Consider the following 15840-nt stretch of genomic DNA (forward strand, 5'->3'; position numbering starts at 1 on the left):
GATTTATTGTGGTAAAATTAGGTGCCCCGGCTTGTACTTGAGTATATATGGTATATTACATTGGGAACATCTGCAGAATAAGACTTCTCTAAAGTGTTAAAAACAAAGCTGTTACTCTCAGCCTGATCAAAGCCATAGTGTTTTCAATTGCCTCACATGCATGTGAAAGTTGGACAATGAATATGGAAGTTTGCAGAATTGATGTATTTGAATTATGATACTAGGGAAGCATATTGAATGTAGCATGGACTGCCCAAAGAACAAACAATTCTCTGTCGGAAGAAGTACAACCAGATCACTTAGAGGGATGGATGGCAAAATTTTGCCTTATGTACTTAGTCCATATTGTCAAGAGAGACTATTTCCTGCAAAAGGGAACCATGCTTGGTAACGTGGAGGGGCAGTGAAAAAGAGTAAGACAGACCGCCGTGGTGGCTGCATCAACGAGCTTGAACACAGTTGTGAGGTGGTGCAGGGCTTGCGGTGTTATTTTCTTTTGAACATAGGGTTGCTCTGAGTTGGACCTGACCGGATGGCACCTAACAGCACCAGCAAATTATTTGATCTAAGAACTCGTTTCCTTCATATAATGGTAATAATAGAGCCTACCAATAGTCCTAAAACAAAGCGGCACTAAAATAATATACGTAATTAATCTGCCATGTTGGGTACATATAATAAGTCTTCAATATCAGTGTGTTCTTGCTGTTAATAATTGTTGGTGGTATTGTTAAGAAACTTGAATCAACATCACACTTTAGTTTAAAATTTTCCCATGCTTTACGTCCTTCAGCTGTAAGACCCTGGAAGACAAGGTCTCCAAGACTGAGCGAGAAACTTTGTGCTGTGCAATGGATTACTTGCTGTGGAATTTCCAGCCATACTCTTTGTCATTTCCACAAAATGACTGGTGGGAACATGCAAACGGGGTGTATTGGACTCTGTTGAGGTGATTGGTCAGATTTGCCATCCCAGTGGGCAAAAAAATGAGCTATCTCAAAAGCATAAACTGGGGGTCCCGTGGCCGTCAAGTAAGAAGACAAGATAAAGCGTGTCTTATGAACTTTGAGAGACCTAAACTAAGCCTCCTTGATCTACGAGAGGGAAGTGGCAGCCAAAGTGGCAAATACCAACATGGCAGAGCAGTGGGTATCCCGTCTCCCGTAGCAGGTAGAGCCAAGTGGCTTTATGCAGGAGGTTCACTGACAGATCTGGTGGCCTCCACGCATTCAACGCAGGGAGCTAAATCTGCTGACCTATGCAGCAAGAATTCAGCAGCTTCTGGCTGGGACTTAAGGTAAACTGGTATATCTTTTAGAAGTTTATCAGCAGTGTTAAAGGAGCTTTGTAATGCTTGCCCAAGTAGGGCATGGACCGCTTGGCGTGGGTCTAGAGAGAGAGGCATACTGAAAGCACAGCTGATAAGAGGCCTTCCTGTCCAGAGAACTGCTGTTTCTGATCCTGAATTATAATCTGTTAATTTCCTTAATAAAGCACACACTGTCAGCATGGTCTATGGGCTCTGAGTGGCCACTGCATTGAAAGCCCAGCAGAGGAGTACGCTTCCTTGGAAGGGAAAGTGGGTGTCAGAATAGGGTGAAGAAGGTGGGAGTATTTTAACCTCTGCCTCAGAGGAAACAGGGCTGTGGGTTAAGGGGGAGTTGGAGTGGCCTTCTCCCTGGTTGGGGGTAGGGGAGTCAGAGGACATCCTCTGCTGCACCCCCACCCCCCCACCCCCCGCCCATGGCATAACCGGTAATACCACTTTACAGTGCAGATGATTTCTAGTCAGGATGGGTATTACCTAAAAAGATTGGAAATGTAGCAGATTATTCACAACGGGTCCACCAATTCTATGAGGACCCAGGAGTTATTCAGCCTGCAGTGGTGAACAAAGGGAAACTGGCAGAGTAACACGTAACAAGATTTTCTACTTTTCTATATTTGACATTAGTCTCTCCTTACTAAAAGAAATCAGGGGTGGGGGCAGGGGCAGACCAGTTGGTTATGAATGCCATAATTACATTTATTTTCTTCTCAGCCAATTAATCTTTTCTGTGTTTGCTTTTAATTAGTATTGAAAGTCAGTAGAGTAATGAAGGAAATACTTAGGCTATGGGAATATAAAGTTTCAGTAATTATGCTAGAAGAAATCAACTCAGAACAAAATGAATTACTAGAGTGTCCACAGACCAGCGACAAGTATCATGAACGTATCCCCTGGAAACATTTGCCTGGTGGCTTAGCTAAGTCTCTGGTGCCCTGACGTTTGCAATGTACAAATAGAAATAGCAGAGACCTCCACACTTGCAAACAACTCTCCATCTGATTATATCAGAATTTTCCACTATCCTCTTTATAGGGGTAGTGCATTTCTCTGCACATAAGGGACTGAAAATGTAATGTAACTGTGGGTTTAGACAAAGACTTTGACTCTATTAGTTATCATGGCTAACAAACAAAAAGTTTGAAAAATCATGACAGCCTTTACTTGCTTTTGTACAATCTCTCAGTAACTATGACTTCAGCATCTGAATCAGTTTTACATATTAAACCAATCTGTCTGTTCATACAATAAGAAAGAATAATTTCTGTAATATACTCTAATGAATCCTGTTGGCATAGTGGGATGTGCTTTGGGCTGCAAACCGTGAGGTGCACAGTTTTATGCCTAGCAGTCAGCTCCTGTAAATTTAAAATTTGGAAACCCAGAGAGGCATGATGGCAGTTGGAGGGTGAGTGTACTAAGCCTTTATATTTTCAAAAAGTCATGACTAACCATGAAAAAAATGACTAGAGAAAATATGGATAGTTAAAATGGATATGTCTATAATTATATTTAATAATCACCTGTCCTATCGGGTCACTGTGCGTCAGAATTGACTCTATGACATGAGATAAGTGATATATTTTAGAAAATATACAATTCAGAATGGGCTAGGAATGGTATCATCATTGTGCTTTACAGAGTTTTTCCATACTCAGTTAAGATCTTAGTCCCTAGAACTTTATTTCTTTCTCTCTCTCTTTTTTTTTTTTGAGAGTCATTTTTGATGATATTGACTTAAATGGTAATCTAGGTGGATCATCTAAAGAACCAAATTTGATCTCTATGAGCATTTTGCTTGGACCTGGTCCAGTCACCCAGGAGACTTTTTTGCCTCAAATGTTAAACATCATAATTTAATTTAAATTATTTCTTAAACACTTTTACCAAGGAAACTTCATTCCCTTCATTTTGGCAGATATGTTCATTTTCTTCTTCCAAACATGTGTTTCTTTAGGTCCCTTTTCTAACAGCCTAAAGCATCCTTTGCTTTCCAGACCTCTCCACCCTTAGCTCAAAGCCCACGAACCCCATAGTCAATATTTAAGCCATACTCTAACCAGTGTATGTTTTCACATTCAAGCTGCCAATTTCCAACTCTGTTCCAATCTAATCATTTAGTTTTTCTCCTTCTACATCCAAGATGTTGAGTAAGTCTATTGAAATGCATACTCTTCAGTTTTCTACAATTTTTTATGTTTCAAATTTTAACTAGGTGATCTTTTGTCAAATAAGCTAAATTATTAGATAAATGACAAAAGGATAATTCATGAAGAATTTAATATTTGGACCCACCAAAATATAAAATTTACTCACTCTATAAGATATCATTAGGAAAATAAAAAGATAAACTTCACACTGGGGAAATAATTTCCAAATCATATTACTTGATAACATAAGCAGACTGCATACATTAGAAAGTATTACTACTACCCTATAAGATGAAGACAACTCAAAATGCACAAAACGGGAACAGAAATTTCATTGAAAAAGTGACATATAATTTTAAAAATTACACCGAGAGATGAATGGATAAACAACCTGTAATCTAAGCATGCTAATGTTGTTAAGTACTGTTGAGTCAGTTTTGACTTACAGTGACTCTATGCACAACAGATGGGAACATCACCTGGCTCTGCATCCTCCTCACAACCAGTCCTTTGCTGAGGCCCATGGTTGCAGCCCTGGTGTCAATGCATCTTTTTGAGGGTCTCCCTTTTTTCCAGTGCCCTTCGAAGACCTTCCCCAGAATAGTGTCCTTCTCCAGGGACTAGTCTCTACTGATAACATGTCCCAAATATATAAACTAAATCTCACAATCCTTACTTCCAAGGAATGGAATGTTACTTCATTACATAAATTGAAATGAAGCTTTTTACCACGTGGATAAAAATTCAAAACATCATTCTGGGTACAATAAGTCATACACAAAAGGGCAGATACTATATGATCCCAAGTCTATGAAGTATCTAGAACTGGAAAATGCATACAGAATGAAACTTATTAGTGGTTATCATTCATTAATAAGAAATTGGTTGCCTAACGATCTATCTATCTGTCTGTATGGGCTGGGATACTGTTGGCCATTCCCTGCCTCCTCTCTCCACTTCAAAAATATTAGTTAACCCAGTTTTCTGATTTCTCTAACTGCCTCTTCAAATAGCTCCACAAACATTAATTCTTTAAATTCCAAAAGTTTTCTCTCAGGGCTTGCTTTTTCACTCCTGACTAGGAATATAGATGTGTTCTTAGCTTGTTTGTTCCCATAGTGTTTTTAAACAAAACGTAATTAGTTTCTGTCAAAACAGGTCTCAGGCAGGACTGAGGCAGCTCCACAAAGATATGCTATGACTGGAAACAGACCTACGTGTGCCTTGTATGTGCCTTTGATTCTGAAAGCTATGTCACCAGCATCTCAGATAACAGCAGAGTCACACGTGATGGATGGATTTCAGTAGTTTCTTGACTAAGATGAGCTATGAAGAAAAGTCTGGGCATTAACTCCCCAAAATGTAGTCAATAAAATGTCCAAGGATCCCCACAGAAAATGACTTGCCAAAGTGCTAGAAGATGGACTTCGTTGGCTGGAAGGCACTAAAATATCCAAGGACACAAGCACACCGATGGCTCTGAAGATGGCCCTAGACTTGAGAACTGTGCCGTTTATTTCCTTCTGTTGGAGGTGGGTCTCTATGAGTCAGAGCCGACTGGACAGCATATGATAGCACGAGACAACCGATCGTACCGATGCTTTAGGAGAATTACTACGATCACTGCTGCTGAAGGGTTTCACTTGAAACTGAAGTAGTTTGGCAACCTTTTGTGTTCCTTAACTGTTTTTTTGTTTTGTTTTGTTTGCATTTTCACAATTCAGCTCCCTCTGAATAAGGCCACATAGCTACCCTTTTAGATTGCTACCCCTTTTAGACTGTTGATAAGAACAACTGAACTCCTCTCTATTATTCATCCATTTTCAAACTAAATTTCTTAAAGGGGAACTTATAATCTTAACTTTAGCAACAAAAATTGATCAAGTTCATTGATATTGTAGAAAGTTATTTTGACCCTGTATAAATACATTATTACTTAACATGTTTTAATTATAATTTTAAGAAACATTAAAATAAAAATGTTGATTTTTTTTACACTTCTAGTCAACAAACTATTGTCACTTAACAACTTTCTAAAATGGATCAACCCATAATAATTAGTATTATTTAGAAGAACCATCATCACTCAAGTTTGGAAACCATAAGGAAAAGAGGCAAGACTTGATTTCTTGTACTAATAGCTGTGTGATCTTGGAGAGGTCACTGAATACTTCTGAATTTTAATTATTATATTCAATAAAGGAGTACATTAGACTAATGAAGAATTTATTAAAATAAAATAATCACTATACAGAAAAAAATGGGGGAATCAATGCTGAAACTGTTTAAGGAAGACTGAACGAAATAAAACTAAGCAGTTTTTATTTTCAACTGCACAACTTCATAGTCCATAAGTTAATATACAATAAATTCTGACTCTTTAAGAAGGGATATTAAAATCAGTATTTCTTAAGTGTGTCAAATTCCACAAAACTCACTTTTAACTCAAATGAATTTCAATTCATGGGGAAAAAATGCTGTCTGGGAAACACGCGCATATATACCTGCTGAAACAGTATTTTTTAAGACTTTAAAATGTTTAAAGTAGCATTTCCATGTTTCAAAAACTGACATAGCTATTTCACTGATTTCCAGTAAAGATATTTTTTTGAGATCCAAAATATGTTATGCTGTGGAGATACAGAGATTAACTAGATGCTGTCTCTAGAATCAAGAACCTCATATTCTATGATTGAAATGCACACATAAGGATGCAATTACAGATGTGCCTGCATAACGAATGATGAGCAACAAGCCAGAGGAGCATAGAGAAGATACTTTTAAAACAAATTAGATGAGGATATTAACAAAGAACTTTTGGCTTTTCAAATGCTACTTGTAATTCAGTGTGTGTTTTTATTTCTAGAACAAGTTCCCTACCTTGCTGCATTCTGCAATAGTATTGGGCTATGTTGAAGTTAAGAAGCCAGAATTAAAAGGTTAAATAAAGCAAATCAGCAGAGGTCAAGTCCACATCCCTCAATGACAGCATTTTCCTTACTTTGTTGAGCAAACTTGAACAAAGAGTTAATAAATTTGTATTGCTTTATAGGTTTTCTTATCTATCCTACTTGGGATGGATATGAAAATTAAGAAAAAATAACTAAAATGAAGACAAGACATATATATGAGATGTTTTCCAGTTACAATAAGACTTAGATAACCACAATATTTAAGAAGATGCATTTCAAACTATTTTATAAACTCTTCAGACTCTGTTATTGGAGGATTTGCACTCTGACCTTGTTGCCGCTTAATTTATCCAAGTTACTAGAGTGCTTTCAAAACCTTTTCAGATAATTTTCAAAAACTGGATAATATCAAACAGACAGACTTTATTTCAGGAGCAGCACATCATTCTTTAATCTCATAGAATGAAAATTGGTATATTTTGACATTTAGATAGTCTCTTTCCCTTGATAGATCTTGTGCCCTTTTTATTTTCAATATTTATGTTACACAATATTTGTGGCCTAGCATCTACTTGGTTATTATAATAAGATAGTAATAGTCTCAAAGTATAGTAAGAAGTTCTCCCAATTAGTCAGCTCTCTTAATTCTGAGAGCTGGGAGCCAAAATGTACATGTTAGCTCTCTAGATTCTTTGAGAGCTGGCAGCAGATATTTACATAACAATAAGGCTATCTAACTAGTAGTTTTACTGGTTCAAGACCATGCAAGGTAACTGAGATTGCTAGCAATGCTTTGAAATCTGAATTGTTAAAACAGAAGGGGAGAAGAGGAGTCTTAACATGTGACAAAGTTCATATGGACAACTTAATAAAAAACATTTTCTCCTTACTAAAAGCTTGTAATAAAATTAGGGCAGATAAACACATTATCACTTTTACAGAGTCCCAAAGAGATGGAAATTGCGTTTGGATCCAGGTCCATTTGTCACCTGGAGAAAGAGCTATCTATTTATGTTTTTGCAGAATAAAGCTGATGGACTCCCCTTAGAAGGATGCAACCATGTTCGGAGAGAGGTGGACATGAAGGACACAAAGGAACCACAAAAGCTTAGTCATAATCCCCTTTTCAGGTTAATGAAACCCTGAAGAGAGGGGCTATTTGTTTATATTTTCACAGGCAAAGGAGATAGGTGGATTTCTCTTCAGCCAGCAAGGCCCAGAAGAAAGGCGGGAAGCTGATGTGTGACCTGACCCTGTCCTGTAACGGAAGTTATCCAAACCATCAAGAAGACCTCGTAGATTCCTGAGAATGGCGATCGCTGACTGCTGAGATATTTCTTCCATTGCTGATGCTGTCTAAGGGACATTCTTGGACTCTATCAAAGTTGAACATTTTATACAATAGTGACTAGATTATTACTACAGACTGATGTTTTGCTGAAAGATCAAGACTTTGGACTTGTTAATGCTATAATGTGATTGGAATGTAACTGATTTCTGTGTAACTCCTTACCTATATAATGTGACATTGCATGATTGGGATTTGATTAAGAAACATTTGAAAGGGTTTGAGGGAAACATTTCATTAGATGTTGATCAGCTTAAGAAGGATATTTTCTATACATTCAAAGATAGGCTTGAGGCATCTCGTGGCTCTAATATAATTAAGCAATTGGTGAATGGAATGGAAGGGTTGGATCCTCGAGCTTGGGTTCAAAGTATTCCTCATAACATGGGTTCCAGCCTAACAGCGTTGCTCATAATCACAATTTTGTCTTGGCTATCACGTGTTGCTTCTGTAGAAAGCTAAAGCATGTGAAGGAGAATCATAGGGCCTCTATGGCACTTTTGAAGTCCGCGCATAAGGCAAACACTGTGAGGAGCAGAGAATGGGAAGAGCGTGTTTAAGGAGGAATCCTTCATTCTCTCGCAAAGCAGCAGGGAAGGCTAGGTTTCCAGTGATAGAGGAGGACCTCCACCCTTGTGAGTTATAGGTGAGTCCTAATCACATTCTCATGATATTGTTCCTCACTTTACCTTCCTATATGGTGCTGATCTGAGGTTGTCTCTCACAAGCACATAGCTGATTGCTGTGTGGCTGGCGGCTTTAACTATAGAAGCAGACATTACTATTTGGCCCTATTTCTTCCGCAGTATCCAATCTCTCCCATACCTTCCTCCAATAGCAGATGGGCACAGGAGAGTTTATGCCCCATGCCTGAATTCAAAATGTTTGCTGTAAGCCTGAATTTTTGGCTATATTAATTGGATCATGAAGTTTCGCCTTGACAGCTTTTAATGTATAGAAAATAACCATGTCGCCCATGTGGCTTTTGAATTTTATATATAAAACAAAAGGGGGACTTAGTGGGGGGGAGGTCAGATGCTTGCAGGCAATCTCCCTGAGGGCGATCAGTTGCCAGACTGCAGTGGGCCCCACTCCCTGTTGTTAAGGACAATGGACAGGCCTGTAGCCAACTATTTGGTTCCTGTAGGAACCTACTGATAATGGTTTACACCCTACTGATAACGGTTCCTATGGAGATCCAAAGAACAGGTCAAAGTTAAGCTGCCATCCTAAATCTAGGATCCGCCAATCTTGTCACATGTATACCCCCAATCCCTCCTCTTCCTGCTGCGTGTATGTCCCTAGACCACCCCCTCTCACTGCTGTATAACCTATAGTGCAACCCCTTCCTGTGACGTATGTCTCTACCTGCAATTAGTGGGCTTGCATGCCCCCAAAGGTTTATAGGCCTTGGTTAGCAAGAGAGTCTCTCTCGCCCCTTGACCTCTCCTCTGCTACTTCTCCCGTTTCCCTTTCCCGTTGTCCTCCTTCCCTTGCCCCACTCTCCACGTGGACCACCAAGCGTGCCAGCCATTTCATTCATTTGTTCCTTCAGTCCATTAAATTTGTTAAAGAATCAACATATAATGACTATGACAAAAGTTTTACATTCACAATCTTAAATCGGCAAACCGGGGCATTGTGAGTTACACACTGGGTAGTTAGCTACCAGGTCAGCAGTTTAAATTTATTATAAGGACATAGAAAATAAAACAAATTAAAATATACTATATTCAAGGCCTGATATGTACATACAGGAAAGAAAGTAATAGAAAACCATAGGTAAGAGAATGATTGGAAAGGAAGTATTGCTTAGCTATTCAGAGCTGTGGGAAGAAATCAAAACCATCATTCATAAAGAAATAAAAAGGTCATTAAGAAGACAGGAAAGAAAAAAAAAGATCAAAGGGGGTGTCAGAAGAGAGTAGCTAAAGCAAATGGCAGGAAAGGTGAAGTCAAGGGACTGAATAAAAAAGTTCAAAGGGCAGCTTGAGAAGTCAAATCCAAATATTATAACAAAATGTGCAAGGGCTTAGAATTGGAAAACCAAAAGCAAAGAATGCACTTAGCACATCAGAAATGGTGAGAACTGCAAAAATAATCCAACCCTCAAATCGCAATATTGAAAGAGTCTATAGGCAAAGTTTTGAATGATGCTGAAAGCATCAGAAGAAGATGGGAAGAATATAGAGAGTCACTGTCCCAAAAGAACTAGTCAACAGTAACCATTTCAGAAGGTAGCACATGAGCAAGAACCAATGGTACTGAGGACGAATTCAAAATGCATGGAATTCATTGTCCAAAAACAAGAATACAGGAATTGATGGAATACCCATGGAAATGTTTCAGCAAGCTGAAGAACCATTGGGAACACTCACTCATCTATGCCAGGAAAACTGTAACTGGATTTTATTCTTCAGTTCTTTCCGTTTCAGATGAGCTAAGCGTATTCGTCTATCTTGGTTTTCCAATTCTAGGTCCTTGCACATTTTGTTATAATATTTGGCTTTGTCTTCTCAAACTGCCCTTTGAAATTTTCTATTTAGATCCTTGACACATACCTGGCCAACTGACTGGATGAGATCCGTATTTGTGCCCATTCCAAAGAAAAGTGCCCCAGTAAAATGCTCAAACTATAGAGCGCTACCACACGAGTAAAAATCTGCTCAAGGTCATCCAACATGACTGCAGCAGCACACTGACAGCAAACTGCCAGACGTTCAAACCGGCGTCAGAAGAGGATTTGGAACAAGGGATCTCACTGCTAATGTCACATGGATCTTGGCTCAAAGCAGAGAATACCAGAAACATGTTTACTTGGACTATGGTGTAGACCATAATAAACTGTGGATAATTTTGAGGAAATTGGGAATTCCAGAACACTTCATTATGCTCATGTGGAACTGGTACATGGATCAAGAGGCAGTTGTGCAAACAGAACAAAGGAGTACTACAGGGTTTAAAATCAGGTAAGGAGTGCATCAGGGATGTATCCTCTCACCAAACTTGTTCAATATTATATGCTGAGCAAATCATCAGAAAAGCTGGATTATATGAAGAAAAGTGTGGTATCAGCATTGATGGAACGCTAACTAACAATCTGGGATATGCAGATTACACAAACTTGCTTTCTGAAAGTGAGGAAGAATTGAAGTACTTGTTGAGAAGATCAAGGATTGTAGCCTTCAGCATGGATTGTAATTTAATGTAAGGAAGACCAACATCCTCACCACTGGAACAATAGGTAACATCATGCATGATAAATGGAGGAAAGTTGGAAGTTGTCATGGATTTTGACTTACCTACTTTGATCCGCAATCAATGCTCACAGAAACAAGTCAAGAGATCAAAAGACTAGTAGAGTACCGACGAGCAAGGATGTCACTTTGAGGACTAAGGTGCACCTGACCCAAGCCATGGTATTTTCAATTGTCTTATATGCACGTGAAAGTTGGACACTGAATAAGGAAGACTGTAGAAGAATAGGTGCATTTGCATTGTGCTGGAGAATAATATTGAGAGTACCATGGACTGCTCAAAGACAAACCGATCTATGCTGGAAGAAGTGGAGAGTGGTCCTTAGAGGATGGCAGGACTTCATCTTACATACTATGGACATATTGTCAGGAGAGACCAGTCCCCGGAGAAGGACATCATATTTGGTAAAGTGGAACGGTGGTGAGAAAGAGAAAGGTCCTCAAGGAGATGGATTGACACAGTGGCTGCATCAATGGGCTCAGGCATAGGAACAATTGTGAGGATGGTGCAGGAGGATGTAGTGTTTGGTTTGTTATGCATTGGGTAGCTATGGGTCGGAACTGACTCAGTGTCACTTGACGACAACAACAACCCAGTTAGAAAGGGTAGCATTAAGCTAACACTAATGATGGAAGGAAGTAATAGTGCAATGATCATAGAAAATTGTATTTCGGGATGAAAAAGCATGAATTCTCAAATTCTACAATGGGAATAAGCTTTAGCTTTAGTTGAGATTACACAAAGGGCAAAACGAATTAGAGTGTATTTGAAGCTAGTGAGGGAGAGTAGGAGGAAAATGATTGAAAAGCAACTTGAGGAGATGGACCAATAGTTTCCTGAGCCATTTTTTTTTCCTGAGCCATTTTTAACCACATACTGCACATAGACATGGTACACAGACTAGGATAATGGGATACACATAGAATGAGAGCTTAGATTATTTGTCTCCCAACATGAATCAAGATACCAGCAGAATTTGAGTGAGGAGAAACTGAAAAGACGAACAGCAGAATCCACTGTCCAGCGTTGGTATTGGTTGAAACCAAGTATGCCCAATAAACTAACAGAGCTATTATTTTAATATGTATATAGAATATGTTTTCATCTTTGAATTTTTCATAAATATGGAATTAAAGAGCTAAGAAGCACTCTAAATATAGTAATCTTGGAAATGGAACTTCATCCTTCTCAATTAATTCAAGATGTCATGCGAAGAAGGGACAAAATCATGCCTGGATGGCATCTTACGATATTATTTTACAAAGGTAATATTCCCTAACAGCAATGATCCTGATATAATTGGCAAAACAATTTCCATAAAAATAGTAGCATATGAATTCACAAACCCCTTTTGAAGACAATCTGAGAGAAGCAGAAATTAGCCTAAAGCAAGAGCTGTTACATATGTTCAACCATACCCTCAGCAAAGCAAAAAGCACGATCATAAGAAATATTTTTGAATCTTTGGATCATTAGCCTCCAGGTAAATCTGAGAGTATATGAGCTGAAAGAAATTAATCAAGCACAGTGACTTTAAAACAGGACACTAAATCTACATTTACAATATGGCTTACAAATACAGAAATTTGTCACTATATAGCCTGAAATTAAGAATAGTCTCACTATTAGCATATTTTTTTCATTATTAAATAATGAAAAATGCTTTGCAAATGAAATTACTTTTGTTCATAAATATTTATAAAATAATCATTATATTAGAAAAAAGTCATTTTGATTTATACTGAAATTCATATGATCTCACTGATGAGCTTGTTTTATTCATTATTTAACATCACACATTGGGAGTGGTACCTGTCTGCATCCACAGTGACATCATGAACTCCTCTCTGGATGACATCCCTGGAAGATGCGGTATCTGGTATTCGGTTCAAACTTCTAGTATACAGGTTGAGCCCTCCATCTGTCATGTATCTGAAAACAAATGTTTAGTTAATCAACAGAAAATTAAATGTCCTCAATGTATAATTTAACTTAATAAACTATTCATAATTTTCAAATATGCTCTATTGGAGTCCCTACTGTATTAACAGGCTACTGTTCATGATAAATTTGAAAATATGTTTATGTTTATTGGAAATCAAAGTTCATTATTACAAGTAATTAAGACTACTATAACTTTATCTTCTCTTTTGTTATCTCTTTTAAGAAACCATATAACAATCCAATGAAAATGAAATAATAGCAATATATTATTTTGTAAAGACCATCTTGAACTTATAATTAGATTAACTGATTTATATATAAGATGTACTACGGAGTTGGACACTAACCTAAAATTAAACAAATATGAATTACGTGTTTAATATGAATCAGGGAGTGTTCTTTTAGCTGTCCGTGGCATTTTCAATTTTCTTTGCCAGTACCATAATTCAAACGTACCAGTTCGTTTCAGTCTTCATCATTCAACTGCCAATGGTCAGAAGGAATTCACTGGTGTTAAATGCATGTGGGAACCTTACAACCGATTTGGATTTCCACTGTCGTCCACAGGATGTTGGCTTCAGGAACCATGATCTTAACAATCATGCAATGCTGAGTCAAGGTACTACGCTGTCTGTCAAGCTACCTGTCTCTGAGAATTAACTTCTTGGCATCATGTGACCACTACCACCATCACAGAGATTTACTAGACCATAATAGTAATGTGACCATTAAGCAATTTTGCTTCCCTAAAAAACCGAATGCTGTCCACTAGATTCTGATGCACAGAGATCTATAGGCCAAGTAGAACTCTTCCATAGCTTTGAGACAGCAAATCCTCCTGGAGCAGACAGTTTCATCTTTCTCCCTAGGAGCCCTGATGGATTCCAACTGCTTTCCTACAAACGAGGAATTACATGACGGTTTTAGTCTCCTCTTTTATGATGACCCAATCAGGTCTCTGTCTTTGATGGTTAGAATTAAGATACAACTCAGCCTTTCCGTAATAGCTAATAACAGAAACATAAAGTTATATGTAGGCATATATTTCTGAATATATGTAGATCCTCATGGGATGTGTATATATATATATATATTTGTGTATATATGTACACATGTATATGTATTTGAGGGGGTACCAAAAAAACCCAGAATTTTTTTCCCCATTTAATTTTTTTTTTAATAAAAACCTTATCACCTTCAAAGTACTCTCCATTACACTTAATACATTTGTCAAATCTGCGATTCCATTCTTGGAAGTATTTTTCAAACTCATCTGTTTGGATGGCTGACAGCACCTCCCTTGTTTTTTTCTTCACCTCTTTTACATCGTCCAATCGCTGTCCTTTCATGTCCCTCTTCATTCATAGAAATAAGACGAAGTCATATGGAGAGAGGTCAGGTGAGAGAGGTGAATGAGGCAAGAGAAGCATGCCATTTTTTGCCCCAGACTGGTACACTGAGATGGCTAAGTAAACAGGTGCATTGTCGGGGTGGCAAAACCAGTCCCCTGTCTGCCATAAATTAGGCCTTTTTTGTCACACACTGTCATAAAATCTTTTCAGAACTTCTAAATAGAAAGCTTGATTAACAGTCTGATCTCGTGGAATAAACTCCAAATGCATTGTCTTCTTCACATAAAAAAATAAAACAAAACAAAAAACAAATGAGCACCGTCTTGATCTTTGATTTCACTTGATAAGCTCTTTTTGGGTGAGGTGACGATGGTGCCTTCCAATGGCTTAACTGATGTTTCCTACCGGGGTCGTCAAAACAACACCGTGTCTCCTCTCCAGGAATGACCTCAGTACACAGTCTGGGCCACTTCAGAGCTCCTCTTTCAAAGCATGGCATATTTCCCCCTAGACGCTCTTATTGCTCTTCAGTCAGAACCCGAGGCTCAAATTTTACAGAGACCCTTCTCATTCCCGAATCTTCCATTAAAATATGCTGAACCAAGCTCCAAAATAGTCCAGATTAATTCCCCATTTTGTCGATGGTCTATGTGGGTCTTGGAGCACATGTGCATGAATTTTCAACCATTTGGGAAGGTGATGGATGTCCAAAACAAAGTTTGTCATCAGTCGACAGTTCACCTTTTTTGAAATGAGAAAATCACTCATACCTTTGAGTTTTCCCCACAGTACTGTCCTTGTAAGCTGTGTTCAACATCACTACAGTTTCTTTGGCATTTTTCCTTGAGCATGAAACAAAATTTCAGCTGCATGCTGTTCTCTTAAATCAACCCCCCCCACACATACATACACACACAAATGCAGTTCCAGTGAAACTGCTTTCGCAAAAAAATTCACTGTGACCAGAGAGAATTACCCAGGTGACATCACTGGGTGTACTAAATCACAGCGAACTGCTTTATTCTTGCCTAGCAGGAAAAATGAGTACTAGGAAAGTAGTGGTACCCCCACTCGTATATACATACTATATACACAGAATGTGTGTGTTCTGTGTGTTTGTGTGTATGTACATAAAATGAGCTCTGGTGGCATAGGGGGTTAAGGGTTGGACTGCTAAGCATAAGGTCAGGCAGTTGGAAACCACTAGCTTCTCTGCAGGAGTAGAATGAGGCTTTCTCGTCCCATGGAGTGTTGCAGTCTTGGAAACATATAGGGACAGTCCTCTGTCCTTTTAGGGTTAGTATTAGTTGGAATCTACTCAATGGCAGTGAGTTGTTGGACACATAAAATGATAAAGTTGATGATAAGAGAAATAAGGGAAATAAAATTTTTCACCAGCAAAAAATCACTGAAAAAGTCTCAAAAGTAAGAAGAATGAGACAGAGGCACAAAGAAAAGAAGCCATACCATATTAGACTCATACCTGTCTTCAATATTAAGAAGAATTCAACACTTCAAGATAAAGTCTCATATTTATTTAATCATATTT

The 15840-nt window shown here is 38.2% G+C and overlaps 1 protein-coding gene across 1 annotated transcript in view; it reads right to left on the reverse strand.

Moving 5' to 3' along the window:
* The window catches only part of NAV3 (neuron navigator 3), a 694120-nt gene that overhangs the window by 165109 nt on the left and 513171 nt on the right, over window positions 1-15840 (reverse strand). The window contains exon 12 of the mRNA XM_045289780.1: window positions 12808-12927. Within this exon, the coding sequence (XP_045145715.1) occupies window positions 12808-12927 (120 nt within the window). The remainder of the gene's footprint in view (window positions 1-12807; window positions 12928-15840) is intronic.

This window comes from Echinops telfairi, unplaced genomic scaffold, assembly GCF_000313985.2.
Source record: "Echinops telfairi isolate 266 unplaced genomic scaffold, ASM31398v2 ScPeMD7_2;HRSCAF=8, whole genome shotgun sequence".
In the NCBI taxonomy this organism is placed as follows: domain Eukaryota; kingdom Metazoa; phylum Chordata; class Mammalia; order Afrosoricida; family Tenrecidae; genus Echinops; species Echinops telfairi.